Consider the following 23,268-nt stretch of genomic DNA (forward strand, 5'->3'; position numbering starts at 1 on the left):
GAGCTGGATACCATCATTCTTCACTTTCTTGGTGATTCCTGGCTACTTCTGACTCTCTCTCTCTCTCTCTCAGAGTAACTCAGAATTTTTTTTTGGCTGGTGCAGCAAAAGCCTCAGGCTTCCTTGCACCATATGGCTAATAATAGTAATAACTTCTCTGACTCATTATGTGGTCGTGCCGGAGTATAACCAGATCATGAATAAACATCGTTTGCATGAGCTCTTATCCTCTAATAGTGTTGACAGCATATTATTAAAAAAACGGGTTCGTTGCAAGAATTTTTTTTAATCAAGGATTTCGCGAAGCTAAAAATGTTTTTTAATTTCGATTACAATTCGATTATTTTATGACATTGCGTTGTTAAAACAAAAAAAAAAAAAAAAAAAAGAAAAGTGAAAACTATTCAACCCAAGAGGGCAGAATTGTGTGTACTCTGTGGCCACATTGACAACCACGAAAAATGGCAGCCACTGGAGTATTACCGTTTGTACGGGGAATAGATCTTACGAGAAATGATTTTCAGGTAAACATAATAACTGTCATAACACTGCGGGCAGATAGTTGTTTTATGCAGGATTACAAAATGAACAAAAGGAAAAGAAATAACAAAAAAAAAAAAATGTTAGTCAACACTTCTTTCAATTCCTTACTATACAACTGTCGGCACTTCTTTTCAGTTCCTTTCTAAACTCTGGTGAAATTGCTATGCCGGAGGGGGGGGGGCAGAGATACTTGTAGGTCTTCACAGTTGGTTTGGCATGGTTGCTGAAGAGCTCAGGGGTACTTTATGTTGAATTTTATAGGGAGGGCACAGAATTTCGCTACTGACTTCAGACGGGAACTTTTTTTGTAATATTTACCTCCACCCATCCATAAAAATAGTGTGCCGTTGTTTCGAAGTGACAAAATTCTTTAAAAAATAACCCCTATGGATTATCCAACTGAACATCCAATGTATGTTTGAGCAGATATATCCTTCACTTTCTGCAATCAGAAAAAAAAAAAAAAAAAAAAGGAGTTACACCTTGGAAGAAATTTTTGTATTTTGAACAATTTTAATTCATTTTAATTGTGAGACCTTGCAGCTGACCACACATACTTCTTAGTAGATTCCCTGAAGATTGTTGAGGCCTCATAGACCCTAGCAAGCCTGCCTTTTCTCCTCCAGTTTCTCTTTTCTATAACTTTTTGGCAATGGTATAAGTGGCAAATTATGCAAGAAAACAAGCTTATTTAGCATAAGGAAAAAAATAAAAAAATAGAAACTACACTCTTCTCCCATCTGTACCTTCCAAGGATTTGTCTAGTTCTTCCTTGAATTTATTTACACCATCCACTTCCACACAACAGATGGAAGTCGGTTCCAATATTCAACCATCTGCTGGCCAAAGGCAAACTTTTACAACTCTGTCTTGCAACTATCCATCTTAAACTTAAATTTATGCCTCCTCATGTGTATAGTCTCAGCAAGAGGAAGAATGTAATTTACATTCAGCTTACTCAATCCATTCAAGGCCTTAAATACCTTAATCAGTTTACACTGCAGGTGCTTAGTCTCCAGAAGCTACAATTTGCAGAACTGATGCCTTTCTAGGTAAGAGCAACCTTTGTACCCTTCACCGATCTGGTTGTCCTCTGCACCCATTCCATCAGATTTACATCCTAAAGTAAGGCTTCTAGACCTGTATACAATACTCAAGATGTGGCCTAACCATGGCTTTGTATAAAGGGATAATCACCTCTGTATCTCTGCCAGCAAAGTTTCTGTATATCAAGAGTGGCCTACTTAATTTGTGATGTGATCTACTTTTTTCCTTCAAAATGTGCCGCGATCTACCATCTCAAAAATTACATTGCACAAGGTGCACAAATCGAGGGATGACTGTATATTTAAAATTCGTTGTGATCGACCGAAATTAAATCCGCAATTGACTGGTAGATCGCGATCGACTCGTTGGCCACCCCTGCTGTAAATCATTGACAAAACCCCATGAACTGTTCTGGCAGCATGTCTGCACTGCTCAGAGAATTTCATATCTGATTGCACAATTACCCCTAGGTCTTTTTCATTTTTCACTCAGGGTAGTGGAAAATAAAAATCTTAATCATTAATCTAGGATTACTGATACCCATATGCAGTACCTTGCATTTGTCAATGTTAAACTTCAACTGACATTTTTCATCCCATTGACCCAATTTTCTCAGTTCTTGTTGCAGTAGCTCACCCTTATTACTGCCATTTAAGTACCGGTAAATTTTAAAAAAAAGGTACTAAAATAGTTTGTGTTTATATGGAAGTTCCAGAGCAATTTAAATTTCCCCCTACACTGTTATAAATGGAAATGTTCTTGAAAGGTACTTCAGTGAGGAAGGTAGTGTACTCATCTTTATAAGTTATACTGTTTTGAAAAATAACTGGATAATTTTTTTTATTAAGTGTGTATCTCCTGTACTAGAAAATAGCTGTGGAATTTTGAATGATAATAAACAATAAAAAATAAATAAAAATAAGGTGACACATAGAGGTATATTTTAAATTTAGACAGCCGTAGCTCTGTAATTGTTCAGAATTGTACACATGGGTATGTAACTTTATCTTTTTTTTTTAAACTCCAGAATACATCCCAGAATTTTTTGCGCATACTTTTGATACATCCTGTATATCGAACCTTTACTGTTACAATCTCTGTTTGAATTGGAGAACTTCAACAACCAGGATGCTGTTATGGTTCAATTTGCCATTAGTTTTAGTTTTCCAAACTAAGTTTATTGTTATGAAAATCTGCTAATCAATGTTTTAAGAAATGGTGATATGCAACTTTATTGAAGCAGTAGGTGAGAGATATAAGGGGAGGTATTAGTAAGGCAGATATTAGTACTATTTATGGACCTCATCACTCCCATCATTTGCAATTATGTAAATTTTATTATGTACAGATCTATTGGTCTTTATCTGTAAATAATAATAATAGGTATACACTGTAATCAAGTGCTGAAATAACTTTTACTTAATATTGTAGAAGCTGGTAGTTTGAATAAATTTAAAGAAGATTTGGAAAAATTATTGGCAGGAATGGACAAATGAAGTAGTTTTTTTTTGGCTGGTGCTGTGTAAGCTTTGCTTCCTTGCATCATATTGCTAAACTAAATAATGTATATGCAATAATATTACCAGTTAAAAAATTCGGTGGCACACTTATACTGTCAAATGACTGGTTTTGGTATATTGTGCATTTTGTTTTACCATGTGCTTGGATGTAAATATTTTGGAATCGTTTAATAGCTGGAATGCTTTTGGATGAAATTTTAACAAAATATTCTTAAAATATATATATTTTTTTAGAAAGCTCAAGGATCAATGCTAATTTTTTTCTAGATTTGTTTATAAAATGTGTGCTTTTTAAGTGTAACAAATAATTTTTTAAGAAAGCACAGTGATCAGCATTAATTGCACTATTGGCTTAATTTTATAACGGATGGAGTAACTTGGTTTTGGAATGAATGGTTTGCTCAGCCCAGTTGGATTACTGTCACCATGTAAATAACTTTTTCAATTGTTTTGTAAAATGTGTAACATAGACCCTTCTACCTATTTCAGGATGAGAATTATCACTTAAGCTGAAATAATGAAAACAAAGGAAATTTAAAGAAGAAATTATGTATCAAAGTTGGCAGGTATTTTGAATTAAGGGTTTAAAATTATGTTGTCAGCCAGGAGGGGAGGTTGGTAAACTTTAAAAATGTGATTCCTCCTTCAATGCCAGGTATCACAAAACTCATATATTTAATTTTTCAGGGATTGGAATGTTATTATTTGGAATCCCATACCCTAGTTAGGGTTGAAGACCCACTGCAAAATTGTGTACATGACCACTTAAGATTCTAGAATTTTTAACAGCAAAGTTTTTTAAGAATTAAAAAAAATTGCACTTATTCATTACACTAGTTTACAAATTTAAGTTTGTTCACTGGGATTTGAATTTAAATAGGTCCTATTGCCGAAATATGTTGCTGTGATTTCATATATGACTTGGATTTTTTTCTATCACATCCAGATACATCACAATTTAAGAAATAAAAAAGTATTGTTTTTTACGAAAGTATATAACTTTATTGTATTTAGTAATGACAAATTGATAGGATTACATTTTCATATATCAAAAAATATGTAAAAATTAACAAGTATTAATCAGAATTCTGAAACTTTCATTAATCAGACCTTTGTCTCTTTGTTTGAAAAGAATGTTTAATCGTTTTTATTTTATGTACAGTGCCAGCTTTCTCTCTTTTTAAACACCAGCAGTAGCTTGTATTCCACCTTCCCTGGTACCTCTGCTCAATTTCCCTTATGTCCTGATGGAATATCTCTCCTTGTTCTTCGCTCATCTGTGCAGATTTTCAGGGGAAAAATCAAGATGGGCATGCAAAAAGTGAATTTTGATGCTCATATTGCAACCTAAATTTTGAAGCTCTTTGAGCATATTTTGAACAATTTTCTCATAATCCTGTGATTTATGATTTCCTAGAAAGTTTTCCATTACACTTTTAAAAGAAATCCAGACTTCCCTTTCAACGTCAGTCATAGTAGTTTCAAACTGACCATCTAAAACCAATTTTATAATTTGGGGATCAACGAAGATACCCTCATTAAGTTTTGCATCAGATAAACCGGGAAATTTACTGCAAAGGTACTTAAAGAAGTTGCCATCCTTATTCAGTGCTTTAACAAATTGCTTCATTATGCCTAACTTGATATGCAGTGGAGGTAAAAGTATTTTATCTGGCTTCACCAAACTTTCATGCACAATATTCTTTTACCCCGTTGTAAGATTTTGCCTCCAAGGCCATTGCTTCTTTGTCCAATGCAGTGCTTTAGTTCTGCTATCCCATTCACAAATAAAGCGTGGCATTTTTGTATACCCACCCTGTTGCCCCAACAACATACATAACACTTTTAAGTCTCCACATAGTTGCCATTCGTGATCTTGATATTTAATTTTCTCCAGAAGCAACTTTAGATTGTCATAAGTTTCTTTTAAGTAGACTGAATGAGCAACTGGCACAGATGTGTACTTATCTCCATTATACAAGAGAACACCTTTTAAACTTAGAAGAGTCTATAAATAGTCTCCATTCACTAGGAACATATGGTGGAGCTCCTAAAGGCACTTATTAAACCAGTGATATCACTGCAATATACGAGAGGACCTTGTGAAAAATACTGTATAAACTCCCTTTCATGATTTCTGTAGCTGGAGCAAGTAAGTTCTTCTCTTGAAGTCTGGATCCCAGAATTTCAGCAGCATACTTTGGAAGACTTAAATCTCTTAATAAATCGTTCAGTTCGACTTGAGTGAATTGCTGTGGCATTAAAATATTTTCTGGTTGATAACATTCCTCTTCACTAACCTCTTTAGCTTCTGCTTCGGTGGAAGAAGATGTGGACTCCAAAGTTTCTGGTGGAGGTTTTACAGGCAGATCAGTTCCATGTGGAACCGGTCTTATGGCTGATGGTAGATCTGGATATTTAATGTCCTTTTTATTTTTTGAATTGTAACCTTTAACGTCACATACACAAAAGTAACATTCGGCATGGCTTACTGGCTCGTGCCACACCATAGGAACAGCAAATGGCAAGCACACTTTTTTCCTCGACTCCATTTTCTAAGATGTTCGACATACTTTATGATGTACTAAACTTCGACATACTAAGATGTTCGGCATACTTTATGCAGTGCCCACGATTTATCCTGATCACCTAGTTTTATGTCAAAGTATGTATAATACGATTTTTTTACAAAATCGGTAATATTTTGCCTCAGCTTTACAGGAACAAAACAACCACATATGTAACAAAATATGTCAGGACAGTTTATACACTTTCTGGTTGCCATACTAAAAGAAAACTAACACACACAATGAGAGCTCACGGCAGTTTTTACAGGAGTACTGTGACCGCATAAGGGATGTGCCACTTATATAGGCTCTGTGGTTGAGTGGACTGTACAAACAATGAGTGCATTGTCAGACATGTTTAACCCATAAATACACAGGAGTCTCCCAGACTCCACTTGGAAAATAAAATTCTGGGAATCACAGATGGGCCGGAAGAGCGGGGTGGGGGGCCATCTACCTTCCTGGGTCAAGGTCGGCTACCTTGCAGTGTGCGTAGTTACAGGTTAAACATGCAAAATCTGTTGTATTTGCGGAAAATATTTGATACTGATTACGAATATAGAGATATAAAACTTGTAAACCATTGCAGAAACTATAGTTATGTACACATTTGCGTATAATACCTAGGAAAAATTTTGTTAGTGAATTGTAAAAAATCTTCATGTGATAGAAACAAACGGACTTTGGTTTAGTAATCAGTAAACATGCATAAATAACTGCCACATACTTTTACTTAAACCCCAGATACACTGTAAACCAGTGTTATTTTGTGGTATTCAGTAACTCAATTACAATGAATTATAAGATTGCATAATTTTCTTATTTGCAGACTTTTTACAGAAATGACAAAATGTCATCTTCATAGCCTTTTTTGTAATATCATTTTCAACTGATAAAACTAATGATAAAAAAATGATGCTTGGCTTATCATTGTTCATAGAAAATTGTTAATAATTTTAAACTTTAGGAATGATCTCTATGCTGACATATTCACAGGTGTGGTTAATAATACAGGCATACCTCGAATAACGAATAGGATGCGTTCCACGAAATTACTTCGTTAAGCGAAACTTCGTTTTCAGAGGTAAAAATACTATGGCCAGAATAGGGATACGTTCCTACGTAAAGAAAATGAAAAGCTTTTTTTTCGAACAAAGAAAAGTTTTATTAAATAAACAGTCAACTTACATACAAAGTGAAATCACATTTTAAAATATGAGTCTAAAGTTGATTGTTTATGCTTTTTTTCTCTTTCATTTAACAATTGCCTATACGGAGTTATTGCATTTAACACTGATCGCTTAACAATAAAACTTCTTCCTAAATCAGGATCATTTTCACTAAAAAAATTTAAAACGTTTTTAATGTCATTTAAGCACCTTTTTAAATCTTTGGTTGTTAACACTTTTTCGGCAGGAACTGCTTTAACTTCGTCTTCATTATCTTTGTCTTCGTTGCTAACAAGGTTTTCTAAATCTTCCACTGAAAAACCATCATCTTCTGCATTCAATAAATTTCTAACATCCTCTTCATCGACATTTTCGAAACCTATTGATTGAGCCATCTGGATAACTTCATTTCTAATTTCTTGGATGTTATTTTCTTCTTCTAGTACAACTTCTGGCCATATTTTGTGCCAAACTCCATGTAAGCATTTCTTAGTGACTTCTTTCCAAGAACTATCAATGTTTTCAATTGTGTTTTTAATGGTGTAGTTTTTCCAGAAAGTTTTAACTGTCATTTCCTCTTAATCCTCTAGTTCAGTTAAATTGCTTAATGTTCGACGCAGATAATAAGCTTTAAATGATGCTATTACTCCCTGATCCAATGGTTGAAGCAGGGAAGTTGTGTTTGCTGGAAGAAACACAACTTTGACAGGAATGCATGTGTCCAACGTGTTAAGATCAGTAGGATGTCCCGGAGCATTGTCTAACAACAAAAGAGCTTTTTCTTCAAAGTTGTTTTTTTGACAATACCGTTTTACTTCAGGACAAAAGTGGTTAACAAACCAATCAGTAAATAACTCCTTGGTAACCCACGCTTTTCTATTTGCTTTCCATATTACAGGTAAATTCATTTTTATGTTACCTTTTAACGCCCTCGGATTTTCTGAATGGTAAACTAATAACAATTTTAATTTATAATCGCCAGAGGCATTTGATCCAAAGAGTAACGTTAAACGGTCTTTGGCTGCTTTGAACCCAGCAGCTGATTTTTCTTCAATAGAAATGAAGCTTTTTGTTGGTAGCCGTTTCCAGAACAAACCGCTTTCGTCAACACAACACCAAATTTGGTGGAAAATTTTCACGTTCAATTATTTCCTTTAGTTTTTCTGGAAACTTATTTGCAGCTTCTCCTGTTAATTTTACACTATGAATCCTGGCCCGTTTTTTTAAATTTCTCGAACCAACCACGAGAAGCCCAAAAGGTTTCCGTAATTTCTTCAGTTTGTTTAGATTTCAGGTGATTAAACTGGAATATTTTTTTTATGTTAAATGGGGCTTGAAATTGCGGACTTCGTTATATCGAAGCTTCGTTATCAGAGGTAACGTTAACCGAGGTATGCCTGTACATTTTTTTTTTTTTTTTTCATACATTAAGCAGAAGGTTGAAGGAAGTGGTTTAAAGTCCACAGTCCCTGTAGACTAAACCACTTTTAAACTTCTACCGCATGCATTTCCCTTACTCTCACTTTTGTTGTGAGTGTGTTGTAGCCATTTAACAGATGTTTTGGGACCCCCCCCCCCCTTGTGTTGGCCTGGATGCTTTGCATTTGAACTTTGCTGCATATCCTTGGAAGTTTTGATAGAACATTTGGTTGTTTGGTTCCTGGTATAAAACAATCTCATTAAAATCTGCTTTCAGTATTGAATGTAAATATTTATAGTTTTTTAAGAGATTCCTTGTTTTGTGACTTCATATAAAAAGAGTATTTGCTAAATTGGTTATACTTTAGAATATGATATGCTATCCCATGGATCATTTCAAGGAGCAGTGATTGATAGGCTTGTAGCCGCTGCTACTTGTTGCTTTCCTCACAGTGATTGGAAGCTCTGATCCCTGCAGTATACGGTACCTATTTCAGTTACAGTGTGTTTATTCCTTCTGCTGCCACTAGATTAAAATTGGAGTTTATCCCCCCCCTGCTGTGGATTAAAGTCTGATAATTAACAGCCTAACAAAATAATGTGGGATGAGCTAAGCCTTTGTGTCACAACATCACACCATGCCTCCCCAATGGAAGGTGAATCGTATTCTAAAGATTAATCATAAACTGATCAGTTCACTAGAGTCATTCATTTTTATTAGTTTACTCACAAATGACTTACTGATGACCAGTACATTCAGTGTGAAAAGTTATTCATCATGATGGTGTCGAAGCTGGTAGAAAACTTTAGATTAATTAAGGAAATAAAGCACCTTTTCTCTTGCTAAGACAGTGTTCAATAATTTTTTTTACAAAATTATTTTTAAAATGTACAGCAAATATTTTTTCTTTAGAAAGCATAGGGATGAGTGATAACTGCACTGTTGGCATTGCCATCAGACCATGTCTACCTTTATTATATCTTCCAAAATAAAATTAAAATTAAAACTTAAAATGATTCAAAAAAAATTATTTTTTCACTCTTTCTGAACTGTTCAGTCTTCACTAAAATTGAGTTAAGAAATGCTGTATGCTTGTCTGTAAAAGATACACTTCTACCTTTAGTGGCTTGATGTACCAGTAAATCTTTATTTCTCGTTAGGAAAAATTATAGGCTGCTGAGACATTTTTGTTTTAATATCTAAGCTTTAAATATGAGTCAGATTTCTTACAGTTCCACATGTTCCATACAAATTCACTTGAAATAAAGTTAAAAGTTAAAATCATAAAATGCATGATTACATTAAAACATAATATGGGGACTTACCTTGCTTACAGAAAAAGATTTTCACACATAATTTGATAAAATCCTTTTTTTTTTTTTTTTTGCCCTGACTTGCAAAGAAAGACCTTTGCTGTTCAGGGAAAAGGCTTTTGCCCTGAAGAGCAAAGAGCTTTGTTAATGTTGAAAATTATTAAAAGCAAAAATATTAAAAATTAAAAACAAAAATATTAAAAATTATTAAAAATATTAAAAAAATAATTAAAAATGTTAATGCCTGAAGAGCAGAGAACTTTGTTAATGTTGAAAATTATTAAAAATAGTAAAGAAATGTAAAAAATTATTAAAAAATGTTAATTCTTTGAAGAGCAAAGATCTTTTGTTAATATAGTGTTTCTGAAATTTTGTGCAAACCAGTTCCCTCGTGTGCTTCACATCTCCTGGTTTTTGGGCACAATGCATCTTTTATGACCATAGGATTGAAGTCTATTGACCATGATACTCAATATGTAGCTGGTCACCATGGTGTGTAAATTTAGATGTCAATTTATGTATAATAGATTGACAGTGGTTGACCTCTGTTACAGGCCAAGCTATACATCTAAAGTAATGATTTAATTTTTCTGTAGTTAAAAATGAGTGTAACTAAACTCCAAGGCATTACACTATAAAAATATTTCCTACCAATTGTGATTTCACTAAATGGTGTTATCATGCAATTCATTTCCTTAATTGAACGTGATGACTGTCTTTGGTGGAACCAAGTAGGATCTAGCAAAGATAGAACTACTCTATAATGATATTAAGAGTAGGAGACCGGCGGAATTACTTAACAAGTACAGGTCACTGTTGAAGAAAAGCCGTGAATTAGGGTTGAATTTGAAAGTGTCTGCAATTCTGCCCAGACACGATAGGAGGGAGTATATGATGAGAGCCCTGTCGATCAATTCGGCCCTGGAAGGATTGTGCAAGGCTCAAGGGGTAGAATTTTTTTCAGCCTGGTCTGTACTTGTTAACAGGAGAGACTGCTTCTACAGGGATGGGATACACTTAAATAGAAAGGGTGCAAGAATGTTTGCTGATGCTATCGAGGCAGTGTTAGGTGGGTCGGAAAACTGCTGGATTGGGGGGATACAAGGACTAATAGATTAACAGTAGCCACTGGCAGAGGTGAAAGTGATTCTTGCACTGCTTCTATTGGAATGAGCCACAGCCTGGAAAATAAGATGCAGGATATTTCAGAGACTGCTGGGAATCATTGGGGTACAAATAAACACATAGGTTGTGTTAGGGTAGCTAAGAAAAAGAATAGGTGCATGTATACTTGCGCGTACACCAATGCTAGGAGTTTAGTAAATAAATTTGATGAATTTGAGGTATTGCTCAAAACATCAAAGGCAGATATTGTGGGGATTTCAGAGACGTGGTGTCACACAGATATAAGAAATGCAGAACTGGAATTTGGGGAGTACAATGTCTACAGAAAGGATAGACAGGGTAGGAAGGGAGGAGGGGTTATGCTATTAGTTAAGAAATACATAAAATCCAAGGAAGTGACGCCAGTCGACATTGCTGGACAGTGCAGTGTTGAGTCAGTTTGGTGTGACATAAGCATTGGGAGATCAAAATTGAGAGTAGGAGTGTGCTGTAGGCCTAATGACTCTGATGAGTATAATAAGAAACTGTACGGGGAAATAGAGTGGGCCAGTAAATCAGAGAGTCTTATAATGAGGGATTTTAATTTCCCAGATATTGACTGGAAATTGGGGGCTGGTCACTCACACACTAGCAAGGCTTTTGTGGATTTATTGGATGATTGTTTTCTACATCAGCATGTTCGGGAGGCAACTAGAGGGAGTAATACTCTTGATTTGATTATCAGCAGTGATTCTTCATGCATTAAGAATCTGCAGATAAATGAACCACTAGGTGGCAGTGATAACAGTGTGCTGAAGTGGGATTTACTCAAAGAGGTAACTACCATTAGGGGTAAAGGGAAGGGTTATTGCTTTCGTAAAGGCGACTACGATGGACTGAGACAGTATTTAAATTCTATACATTGGGAACAACTGATGATGTTACCAACAGCAAATTCGAAATGGGAAGCATTCAAAGAACTTATCTTGGAAGCTACTAGGCTTTACATACCAACTAAGAAATATTGTTCAAGGTTTAGGCCTAAGTGGATGTCAGATGAACTAATGAGACATATGGCAGAGAAGAAAAATGCATGGGATACATACAAATTAACACGTGATACAGAAGCCTATGATAGATACAAGTTGATCTGTAACCAAGTTTCAAAGGAGGTTAGGCAGGCGAAGGCAGATTACGAGAAATCTTTGGCAAGGGATGCAAAGAAAAACAGCAAAGAGTTCTTTACTTATGTAAACTCTAGAAGGAAGGGGATGAATCAGATTGGTCCACTTGATATCGATGGGTCAGCTGTTGATGATCCTGCTCAGCTAGCTAACAAACTGAATGAATATTTTGCATTGACATTCACACATGAGGAGTTATTCAGCGAGGGGAATGCCAGAGGTGTATTCAACTCTGGCAGTAAGCTAGAGAATCTTGTAATAACAGAGTAAAGTGGAGGAGAAATTGTTGAAGATAAATACAAGAAAGGCACTTGGGGTGGATGGGATCTATCCAGTTATATTAAAGGAAGCAGCAAAGGAAGTAAGCAAACACTTAGCCATAATTATGAGAGATTCCTTGGACTCAGGGGAAGTACCCATGGACTGGAGATGTGCAAATGTGACCCAAATTCACAAAGGAGGATCAAAGGGCGACACAAGTAATTATAGACCTGTTAGTTTAACTTCTGTTCCTGGAAAATTAATGGAGGCACTGGTTAAAGAAGCACTGCAGGATCATCTAGACAAGACTTCAGTTATAGCTCAGACACAGCATGGTTTTGTTAAGAGGAAGTCTTGCCTGACCAATTTGATTGGATTCTATGATGCAGTCACAAAAGAACTGGATGCAGGGAATAACTTTGATATTATATACTTGGATCTTAGAAAGGCTTTTGATACTGTTGCACATGGAAGACTGCTGCACAAATTGGAGCAGTGTGGCATTGGAGGCAAATTGCTGCTATGGATAAAGGGGTGGTTGAGGGAGAGAAGACAGAGAGTGGTAATCAATGGACACTGCTCATCGTGGACTAATGTTATTAGTGGAGTCCCTCAGGGTTCAGTATTGGGTCCATTATTGTTTTCTGTATTTATAAATGATATTGATGATGGTATATCAAGCTTAATGTCCAAGTTTGCAGACGATACGAAGGTTGGCAGGGTTGTCAAGGACACTACTGACACTATGCTACTGCAACAGGATCTGGAAAGGTTGAGTAGATGGGCTGAGAGGTGGCAAATGAAGTTTAACATTGACAAATGTAAAGTAGTACATATGGGAAACAGCAACCCCAGAGCAACGTATCAACTCTGTGGTACCACACTGACAGTGGTAGAGAATGAAAGGGACCTGGGGGTGGTTGTGCAAGCAGATATGAAGTTTTCTGAGCAGTGCAGACGGGCTGCAAGAGTAGCTCATGGTGTATTGTCGATGATATATAGGAATTTTTCTAGCAGGGATAAGGAGGTGATTATTCCCTTGTATAAGGCAATGGTCAGACCACACCTAGAGTACTGTATACAGGTCTGGAGGCCTCATTTCAAGAAGGATGTAGAGATGCTGGAACGAGTACAGAGAAGGGCAACAAGATTAGTGAATGGAACAAAGGGGTGCTCTTACGAAGAAAGGCTTAAGTTTTGCAAATTACAGTGTCTGGAGACTAGGCACCGGTGAGGTGATCTGATAGAGGTGTATAAAGCCTTGAATGGTTTGAGCATGCTCAATGCTGATGGGATTCTTCCTCTTGCTCAGAATAATCACCTGAGAGGGCATAAATTCAAATTGAGAAAGGACAGATGTAGGGTAGACGTGAGGAAATTTGCCTTTAGCCAGCGGTGGTTAGTTGGTGGAATAGACTTCCATCCCTTGTCGTGGAAGTTGATAGCCTAAATAAGTTTAAGGCTCAGCTGGACAGGTATTTCGAACGAACAGAAGGGTGAAGTGGAAGTGGTTATTTTTTATTTATTTATTTATTTTTTTTGGCTGATGCTGCATAAGCTTGCTTTCTTGCATCAAATGCCTCTACTAATGCTAATGCTAACTTGGTGATTAAGTTGGAGAATTTTCAATGACTGTATTACTGTAGTGGTCCTCAACTTTGGTCAAAAGTAACTGATGATAGTCTGATTTACATTTATAGCAGTGTGTCGTACTTTTTTAAAAATTTTGTGAAGTTTTGATGATTGAGAGTCTGGACCTATTTTAGTTGAGCAACATCAGGTGAAGAACCCTAAATTTGAAATATAATTTTATTCTCTTTTATTTATGTATTTTAGTTTAAAAATGCAAATGACAGGGGCATTTGGATGAATAAAACCAGTGATGTTAACTGTTTTTGAAATAAAGGTGAAGGTAAACTGCAGCCATTATCAATATACTGCAGGATGGATGCCTCCTCAACAATTCATGTTGAGGGAAATGGACCATAATCTGCCATGCTGGTCCAGTGCGGGTTGGCAGATCGGCTGTATTTAGCAGTTAGGTGCTTGAATCCCGGTCTACTCAAAGAGCGTGTGCCACTGCACTCCTGAACACTCAGCTACAGAGGCTTTTCTCAACTGAAATGTTGCTCAACTAAAATAGGTCCAGACTCTCAATCATCAAAACATGACAAAATTTTTAAAAAAGTGCATGACACACTGCTATAAATGTAAATCAGACTGTCATAAGTAACATCACACAGTTTTTGAAATATCACACATCAAATCACTTTCAATCTATTGTAATGCACAGCAAAGCGTAACTTTGATAATGACAAAATTTGTTCCAGTGGGAACTTGACTTGTAAATACATAATGCATTGTTATATTTATGCTGGTATGCTATTTAGTCAACATGGTTTTTAATAAGCTCCAGTAATAAAGGTTTATGTATATTTCATTTACATTACTGTAATGTACATTATAATATGTACATTACTGTATTATTATTTGTCCGCTCCGATAAATCTGAAATCCGTTATATTGGGGTCCATTAAATCGAGGGTTTACTGTATATGCATTTATGTATTTAAATATAGAGTATATGCTTCCTCTTTGAAATTTTAAAGTTATAAAAGTATTGAATATTAGGAGTTTTTTAGTGGAATTTTATTTTATATAAATTTTTTTGCTTCTTAATTTTAAAAATTTGGAATAATATTAAATATAAATATAATTATTTATTTATCTTTTGCTTAAATCAAGTGTAAAATTGGAGTGTTTAGTGTTTGAAAAATTAACATAATAATATAAAAATATCTTTTCAGGAAGACTACTTTCCAAAGGCTGTAGCTGAAATGACTGGCTTAAGATGGCTCAAACTGAATCGCACAAATATAGATTGGATTCCAGATGAACTTTCTAGTTTACAGAAACTGGTAAAATAAATGTTGTATACAAATTAAGGCAATTTTAAAAATATTCAAATATAGTAGCTAGGTTTTTGGACACTGTTAGGCTTTAGTTGTATACTAAAAAACTTATCTGCAAAAAGATCTAAACCTCCGAAACACTTTCTTGTTCATTTCACAAATATATGTGGTCTCAGTTCCAGTCTCAATGAGGTCCATTTCTGCTTACAGTCTGCCAAGCCCTACTTACTTTTTCTCTAACAGAATCCTAATTAATCCCACAGCAGTTCTTGCTGTGCGTGTGTGTTGTATCCAAAAATTTCATTACTTCATACAAAATTTGCCCCCCCCCCCCTTTTCCTTACAATTGCACATATCGTGAATAGTCAAACTAATAGGAAAAACTTATTAATGAAAAGAACTAAATCTCCCAAACACTTTTACATTCATTTCACAAATATATGTGGTCAAAGTTCCAGTCTGAATAATGTCCATTTCCATTACATTCTGCTGTGCCTCATTTACATTTTTTTGACAGAATCCCAAATATTGGTTTATTCAACCACTGTTCATCTCAATCATCCTAATTATTCACCATACAATTCCTTTTGCTTCAAAGGTGGTACTTGTGCATATATCCACTCTGATATTCCCTATCAGAGACTTAATAATTTGGAATCTTCTCTTTTCAGTCTTTTTTGATTTAAAATCTCTCTACCCCATTCTGTTATTCATCTGTTGCCTTTATTGCCCAGTTCCACTAATCACTTGCAACTCTTTGAAACTTTACTTTCTTCAGTCCAATTTTCCTAGCAGTGAGGTAAATTTCCTCTGTGGTTTTAATGAACACAATTCCACTAGGCCTCTGTTTTCTAGTCACTTGGACCCACCTATTTAAGATGCTGAGGCCTTTGCAATTAGCATTAGTAAAGGCACATGATGCAAGAAAGCAAGCTTATATAGCATCAGCCAAAGAAAAAACCTTCTCATTTCACCCATCCTTGGCGCACTATAGCCTCAGCAGCTTATGCGCCATTAAACCTCCAATAACACACACACACACACACACACACACACACACACACACACACACACACACCCTCTTGCTCCAATTGTTTGTCTAGTTCTGCCTTGAATCTATTTAAGCTATCAACTTCTATAACAACAGGTGGAAGTTTGTTCCAGCAGTCAACCACCTGCTGGCTAAAGGCAAACTTCCACATATCTGTCCTACAACTGTCTTTCCTCAATTTGAATTTATGCCCTCTCAGGCGATTATTCTGAGCAAGAGGAAGAATCCCATCAGCATTGAACATGCTCAAACCATTCAAGGCTTTATACACCTCAAGCAGATCACCTCACAGGTGCCAAGTCTCCAGAGCCTTGATTCTTGAGCCTTGCACAGTCTCTCCAGGGCTGAAGTGATTGACAAGGCTCTCATCATATACATCGATGAGCCAAAAAATTATGACCAGCGAGTCGTTATACAAATCAAAGCAACTGCTGGTGAACTAGGGCAGGTCGAACTATGTGCAGGTCAGGACATGGTATAAAAACACATGATATGGAGCTCTGTTAGTCAGTGTTACTCTTGTTCTTCAGATGGGAAAGACAGCGGACTTAAGTGAGTTTCACAAAGGCCAAATTGTAATAGCCAAACGACTGGGTCAGAGCATATCCGAAATGGTATGACTGGTGGGATGCTCATGGTCAGCTATGGTTAGCACCTACCGAAAGTGGTCCGAGGAGGGAAAACACATGAACTGCCGGTATGAGGCGTTGGACAATCACAGCTCATTGATTCTCGAGGTGAGCGAAGCCTCTTCCGAGTGCCCACCCTAACTATGGTTCACCGGTGATAATGCCTACCGTGGGCATGTTGTTATGGGAGTTTAACGGGGCATAAGCTACTATGGCTATAATGCACAATGGGCATGTGAGCATCAAAACTGGACCTTGAGTGATTTCAGTTAGCATTAGCATTAGTAGAGGCATACAATGCAAGAAAGCAAGCTTATACCGGATCAGCCCAAAAAAAAAAAAAAACTTCCACTTCACCGCTCCGTTCGTTCGAAATACCTGTCCAGCTGAGCCTTAAATTTATTTACTATCAACTTCCACAACAAGGGATGGAAGTCTGTTGCACCAACCAACTACCCGCTGGCTAAAGGCAAATTTCCGCACATCTATCCTACATCTGTCTTTCCTCAATTTGAATTTATGCCCTCTCAGTTGATTATTCTGAGCAAGAGGCAGAATCCCTTCAGCATTGAGCATTCTCAAACAATTCTAGGCTCTATCAGATCACCTCGCTGGTGCCTAGTCTCCAGACACTGTAATTTGCAAAACTTAAGCCTTTCTTCGTAAGAGCAACCCTTTGTTCCATTCACTAATCTTGTTGCCCTTCTCTGTACTCATTCCAGCAGCTCTACATCTTTCTTGAAATGAGGCCTCCAGACCTGTATACAGTACTCAAGGTGTGGCCTGACCATTGCCTTATACAAGGGAATAATCGCCTCCTTATCCCTGCTAGAAAAATTCCTGTATATCATTGATAAGACACCATGAGCTACTGTTGCAGCCCGCCTGCACTGCTCAGAGAACTTCATAACTGACTGCACAATTACCCCCAGGTCCTTTTCATTCTCTACCACTGTCAGTGTAGTACCACAGAGTTGATAGGTTGCTCTGGGGTTGCTGTTTCCTATATGTAGTACTTTACATTTGTGAATGTTAAATTTCATTTGCCACCTCTCAGCCCATCTGCTCAACCTTTCCAGATCCTGTTGCAGCAGCATAGCGTCAGTAGTGTCCTTAACAACCCTGCCAACCTTTGTATCGTCTGCAAACTTGGACATTAAGCTTGATATACCATCATCAATATTATATATAAATACAGAAAACAATAATGTACCCAACACTGAACCCTGCGGGACTCCACTAATAACATTAGTCCACAATGAGCAGTGTCCATTGATTACCACTCTCTGTCTTCTCCCCCTCAACCACCCCTTTATCCATAGCAGAAATTTGCCTCCTAATGCCCCACTGCTCCAGTTTATGCAGCAGTCTTCCATGTGCAACAGTATCAAAAACCTTTTTAAGATCCAAATATATAATATGTTCTTTTGTGACTGCATCATAGTATCCAATCAAATTCGTCAGGCAAACTTCCCCTTTACAAAACCATGCTGTGTCCGAGCTATAACTGAAGTCTTTTCTAGATGATCCTGCACTGCTTCTTTAATCAGTGCCTCCATTAATTTACTTTTAGCATTAGCATTAGTAGAGGCATATGATGCAAGAAAGCAAGCTTATTCAGCATCTGCTAAAAAAAAAAAAAAAAAAAAAAAAAAACACACCACTCCCATTTCACCCCTCCGTTCGTTCGAAATACCTGTCCAGTTGAGCTTTAAATTTCTTTAGGCTATCAACTTCAACAACAAGTGATGGAAGTCGGTTCCACCAACCAACCACCCGCTGGCCAAAGGCAAATTTCCGCACATCTATCCGACATCCGTCCTTCCTCAGTTTGAATTTATGCCCTCTGAGGTGATTTTTCTGAGCAAGATGAAGAATCCCATTGGCATTGAGCATGCTCAAACCATTCAAAGCCTTATACACCTCTATCAGATCACCTCGCCGGTGCCTAGTCCTGGAACCAGGAATTTTCCTGCAACAGAAGTTAAACTCACAGGTCTATAATTATTTGTGTCAGCCTTTGTGAATTGGGGTCACATTTGCACATCTCCAGTCTGTGGGTACCTTCCCTGAGTCCAAGGAAGCTCTCATAATTATGGCTAGAGGTTTGCTTACTTCCTTTGCTGCCTCCTTTAATATAACTTCAGAGATCCCATCCACCCCAGGTGCCTTTCTTGTGTTTATCTTCAACAATTTCTCATCCACTTGATTCTCAGTTATTACAAGACTCTCTAGCTTACTGCCAAAATTGAATGCACCTCTGGCATTCCCCTTGCTGAATAACTCCTCATGTGTGAATGTCGATGCAAAATATTCATTTAGTTTGTTAGCTAGCTGAGCAGGATCATCAATAGTTGAACCATCAATAACAAGTGGACCAATCTGATTCATCCCCTTCCTTCTAGAGTTTACATAAGTAAAGAACTCTTTGCTGTTTTTCTTTGCATCCCTTGCCAAAGATTTCTTGTAATCTGCCTTCGCCTGCCTAACCTCCTTTGTAACTTGGTTACAGATCAACTTATATCTATCATAGGCTTCTGTGTAACGTGTTAATTTATATGTATTCCATGCATTTTTCTTCTCTGCCATATGTATCATTAGTTCATGTGACATCCATTTAGGCCTAAACCTTGAACAATATTTCTTAGTTGGTATGTAAAGCCTAGTAGCTTCCAAGATAAGTTCTTTGAATGCTTCCCATTTCGAATTTGCTGTTGGTAACATCATCAGTTGGTCCCAATGTATAGAATTTAAATACTGTCTCAGTCCATCGTAGTTGCCTTTACGAAAGCAATAACCCTTCCCTTTACTCCTCCCTAATGGTAGTTACCTCTTTGAGTAAATCCCACTTCAGCACACTGTTATCACTGCCACCTAGTGGTTCCTCTATCTTCAGATTCTTAATGCATGAAGAATCACTACTGATAATCAAATCAAGCGTATTACTCCCTCTAGTTGCCTTCCGAACATGCTGATGTAGAAAACAATCATCCAATAAATCCACAAAAGCCTTGCTAGTGTGTGAGTGACCAACCCACAAATTCCAATCAATATCTGGGAAATTAAAATCCCCCATTATAAGACTCTCTGATTTACTGGCCCACTCTATTTCCCTGTGCAGTTTCTTATTATACTCATCAGAGTCATTAGGCCTATAGCACACTCCTACTCTTAATTTTGATCTCGCAATGCTTATGTTACACCAAACTGACTCGACACTGCACTGTCTAGCGGTGTCGACTGGCTTCACTTCCTTGGATTTTATGTGTTTCTTAACTAATAGCATAACCCCTCCTTCCTTCCTATCCTGTCTATCCTTTCTGTAGACATTGTACTCCCCAAATTCCAGTTCTGCATTCCTTATATGTGTGACACCACATCTCTGATATCCCAACAATATCCGCCTTTGATGCTTTGAGCAATACCTCAAATTCATCAAATTTATTTACCAAACTCCTAGCGTTAGTGTACACGCAAGTATACATGCACTTGATCCTATTCTTAGCTACCCTAACACAACCCATGTGTTTACTTGTACTGCAATGACTCCCAGCAGTCTCTGAAATATCCTGCATCTTGTTTTTCAGGCTTCTGCTCATTCCAATAGAAGCAGTGCAAGAATCACTTTCAGCTCTGCAAATGGCTACTGTTAATATATTAGTCCTTGTATTTACCCAAGCTAGCAGTTTTCCGACCCATCTAACACTGCCTCGATAGCATCAGCAAATATTCTTGCACCCTTTCTATTTAAGTGTATCCCATCCCTGTAGAAGCAGTCCCTTTTGTTAACATTGGAAGAAGGTGCAATGAATCAAGTTTCCTGTTGCACTCTGTGGACCGCCGGGTACGTGTGCATCATTTACCTGGGGAAGTAATGGCGCCTGGATGCACCGTGGGACGAAAAAAAGCTATTGGCAGTGGTGTCATGCTTTGGGCGATGTTCTGCTGGGATACCCTGGGTCCAGTCATCCATGTTCCGGGTACTCTGACGTCTCACACCTGCCTAAACATTATCATTGCTGACCATTGGCAAGTCTTCCCCTCTGACTGTGTCGTCTTTTAGCAGGATAATGCACCATGCCACACTGCCCAGATTGTTCAAGATTGGTTCGTGGAACATGAGGAAGACTTCGAGGATTCCAATTGCCTTGGCTTTCAAATTCCCTAGACATCAATCCCATCAAGCATCTATGGTTTGTGTTGGAACAGCAACTACGATCTGCAGCATCTCAACCACAGACCTTACAGGAATTAGAAGGATCTGCTGGTTACGTGTTGGTACCAGATACCACAAGACACATTTAGAAATCTTGTAGCATCCATGCCTTGCCAGGTACAAGCTGTTTTGGCTGCTAATTGAGGACTAACATCATATTAGGTAGGTGGTCATAATGTTTTGGCTCATCGGTGTACTCCCTCCTAATGTGTCAGGGCAGTATTGCAAACACTTTCAAATTCAACACTTAACTCACGGCTTTTTTTCAACATTGACCTGTACTTGTTAAGTAACTCCGCCGGTATCCTATTCTTAATATCATTAAGGCATTACAACAATATCACCTTTTGTGCCCTTAAAAGATGATATCTGTTCTACAACGTCATCAACCTTTGCACCTGGCAGACATACCCTGGTCCTGTTCCATCTATTCTTTTTGCACAATATGTTCCCTATTTCCCTGACAATAGAGCCTAGACTTTAGACAACTAGTTCCTTTTGGACCAGCGCATTCTGCCTTGGGGGTTGCCTCTGTGTTGCATGATGTTCAAGTGCAAGCTCTGGCATTGATGTGGGCAGCTGAGAGCTTGATGGGCTTCTCAATTTAAATCCTTTGAGGGCATCCATCTTGTCCTTTAAGCCCTCATATAGGCCCATAACAACACTGAGCTGGTGCCTGATTTCCTTACATTGCGCACACACAAAGACATTCCTTGGCAGTATCATTTCCCATTCCCAATTGCTCCGCAAACGTCAAACAAGCAGTACTTTTCAAAAGGCTGTGATTCAGAGGACAGGTTCCCCCCCCCCCAGTTCTCTCCTGAGCCACAGCACTCCCATTAGCTTGATCCTTTTGCTTTGCTGCTCTAGTCTGAGTCATGATTTCGATTCAATTTCAAATAAAATTTCAATTTCAATACAAAAATATAACCCTAAACTTATATCCCAATGCAGTTATAACGCTATATATATATATATATATATATATATATATATATATATAAATGGATTTTTAATGTAACTCTTTATATATATATTATATATATATATATATATATATATACAGGGTGTCTCAAAAATACACGGCATAACTTCAGGAATGAGTTCCTCATATGTAGACAATAAAAATATTTTATATCAACATAGTTCTGGAAATGCTTGGTTCCCGAGTTATTAACTGGAATGTCTTATCTCCCGCAGGTGATTTCCTTCATCACAAGGTACTGACAGAATCTAATGGTTTTCCATTCCGACCATGTATTCAAATCAGGAGCAAGCGGATATACACTTTATGTATGGTTTGGTGGACGGCAATGCTCTGGAGGCTCGTCGTTTGTACCACGAAAGGTTCCCAGAACGAAGATGTCCAGACAGGAAAACGTTTGAAGGTATCCATCTCCGCCTTTGTGAACATGGGACATTTACACCTTGTGCTGCCTACAGAGGACAACCAAGATCTACGACTCCTGAAGTGGAGTGGTGGACCAACTGCCTGGCCTCCATGCTCATTTGATTTAAACCCACTAGATTTCTTCTTGTGGGGCCATTTAAAGTCATTGGTATTCGACTCCAGTAGCTGATGTGGAAACTCTCTGCAATCGAATTGTGGCAGGTTGTGAGACAATGCGAAACATGCCAGGAGTTTGACATTGTCTTTGCGAGTCCATGAGATGTCGATGTTGAGGCCTGTATTCAGGCAGAAGGTGGACATTTTGAACAATTACTATGAGGTGAACAGTTAAGTTCATAGACAGACCTTCAAAACTTGGAAACCAAGCATTTCTGGAACTATGTTGATATAAAATATTTTTATTGTCTACATATGAGGAACTCATTCCTGAAGTTATGCCATGTATTTTTGAGACACCCTGTATATTTCAATATTGAGTATTATCTCTGAGTTACATTATATGACTTTCATATCTCCTGTCAAGTTATATGTATTAATTTATAATGTTATGTTTGTAAATCTAGGTCGTTATATGTATTTAGTTAAAAAGTACAATTTAATTGACAATGAAATTTAATAAGATTAATAAATTTTCTGACTAATTGAGAATACTATACTGTACTAAGCTAACAGATTTCTAATATAGTGCTATGCGTTTCACTTTCTATTCTAGTTTTACGTTAAACCTTAAGCTATCTAGTTCAGGATATCCGTTTTATTGTATAACAATGGCGGTAAGTTATGAACGGTAAATCTACGGACACTAGGTATTAATTAACTTCAAAATTGCCATCTAAATTCATAATAAACCAAGGATCTTGACTAGGTCTATAATCTACTTATCATTTAATATAACAATTAAGTTAATAAAACGGCTAAATA

At 37.2% G+C, this 23,268-nt stretch overlaps 1 protein-coding gene across 3 annotated transcripts in view; it reads left to right on the forward strand.

Moving 5' to 3' along the window:
* Positions 1 to 439: 439 nt before the first annotated feature.
* The window catches only part of fliI (FLII actin remodeling protein), a 436,796-nt gene continuing 413,967 nt past the window's right edge, over positions 440 to 23,268 (forward strand). For 2 of the 3 annotated variants that reach the window (XM_090376949.1, XM_090376950.1), the window contains exons 1-2: positions 440 to 524; positions 14,936 to 15,046. In XM_090376949.1, coding sequence (XP_090233075.1) covers positions 462 to 524; positions 14,936 to 15,046 — 174 coding nt within the window. In that variant the 5' untranslated portion in view covers positions 440 to 461. Of the gene's footprint in view, positions 540 to 11,844; positions 11,879 to 14,933; positions 15,047 to 23,268 lie in introns of all 3 variants that reach the window. The other variant, XM_090376948.1, reaches the window with a different exon arrangement.

The sequence above is a fragment of the Mastigoproctus giganteus genome, chromosome 7 (genome assembly GCF_048544385.1).
Source record: "Mastigoproctus giganteus isolate SK-2022 chromosome 7, ASM4854438v1, whole genome shotgun sequence".
Taxonomy (NCBI): domain Eukaryota; kingdom Metazoa; phylum Arthropoda; class Arachnida; order Uropygi; family Thelyphonidae; genus Mastigoproctus; species Mastigoproctus giganteus.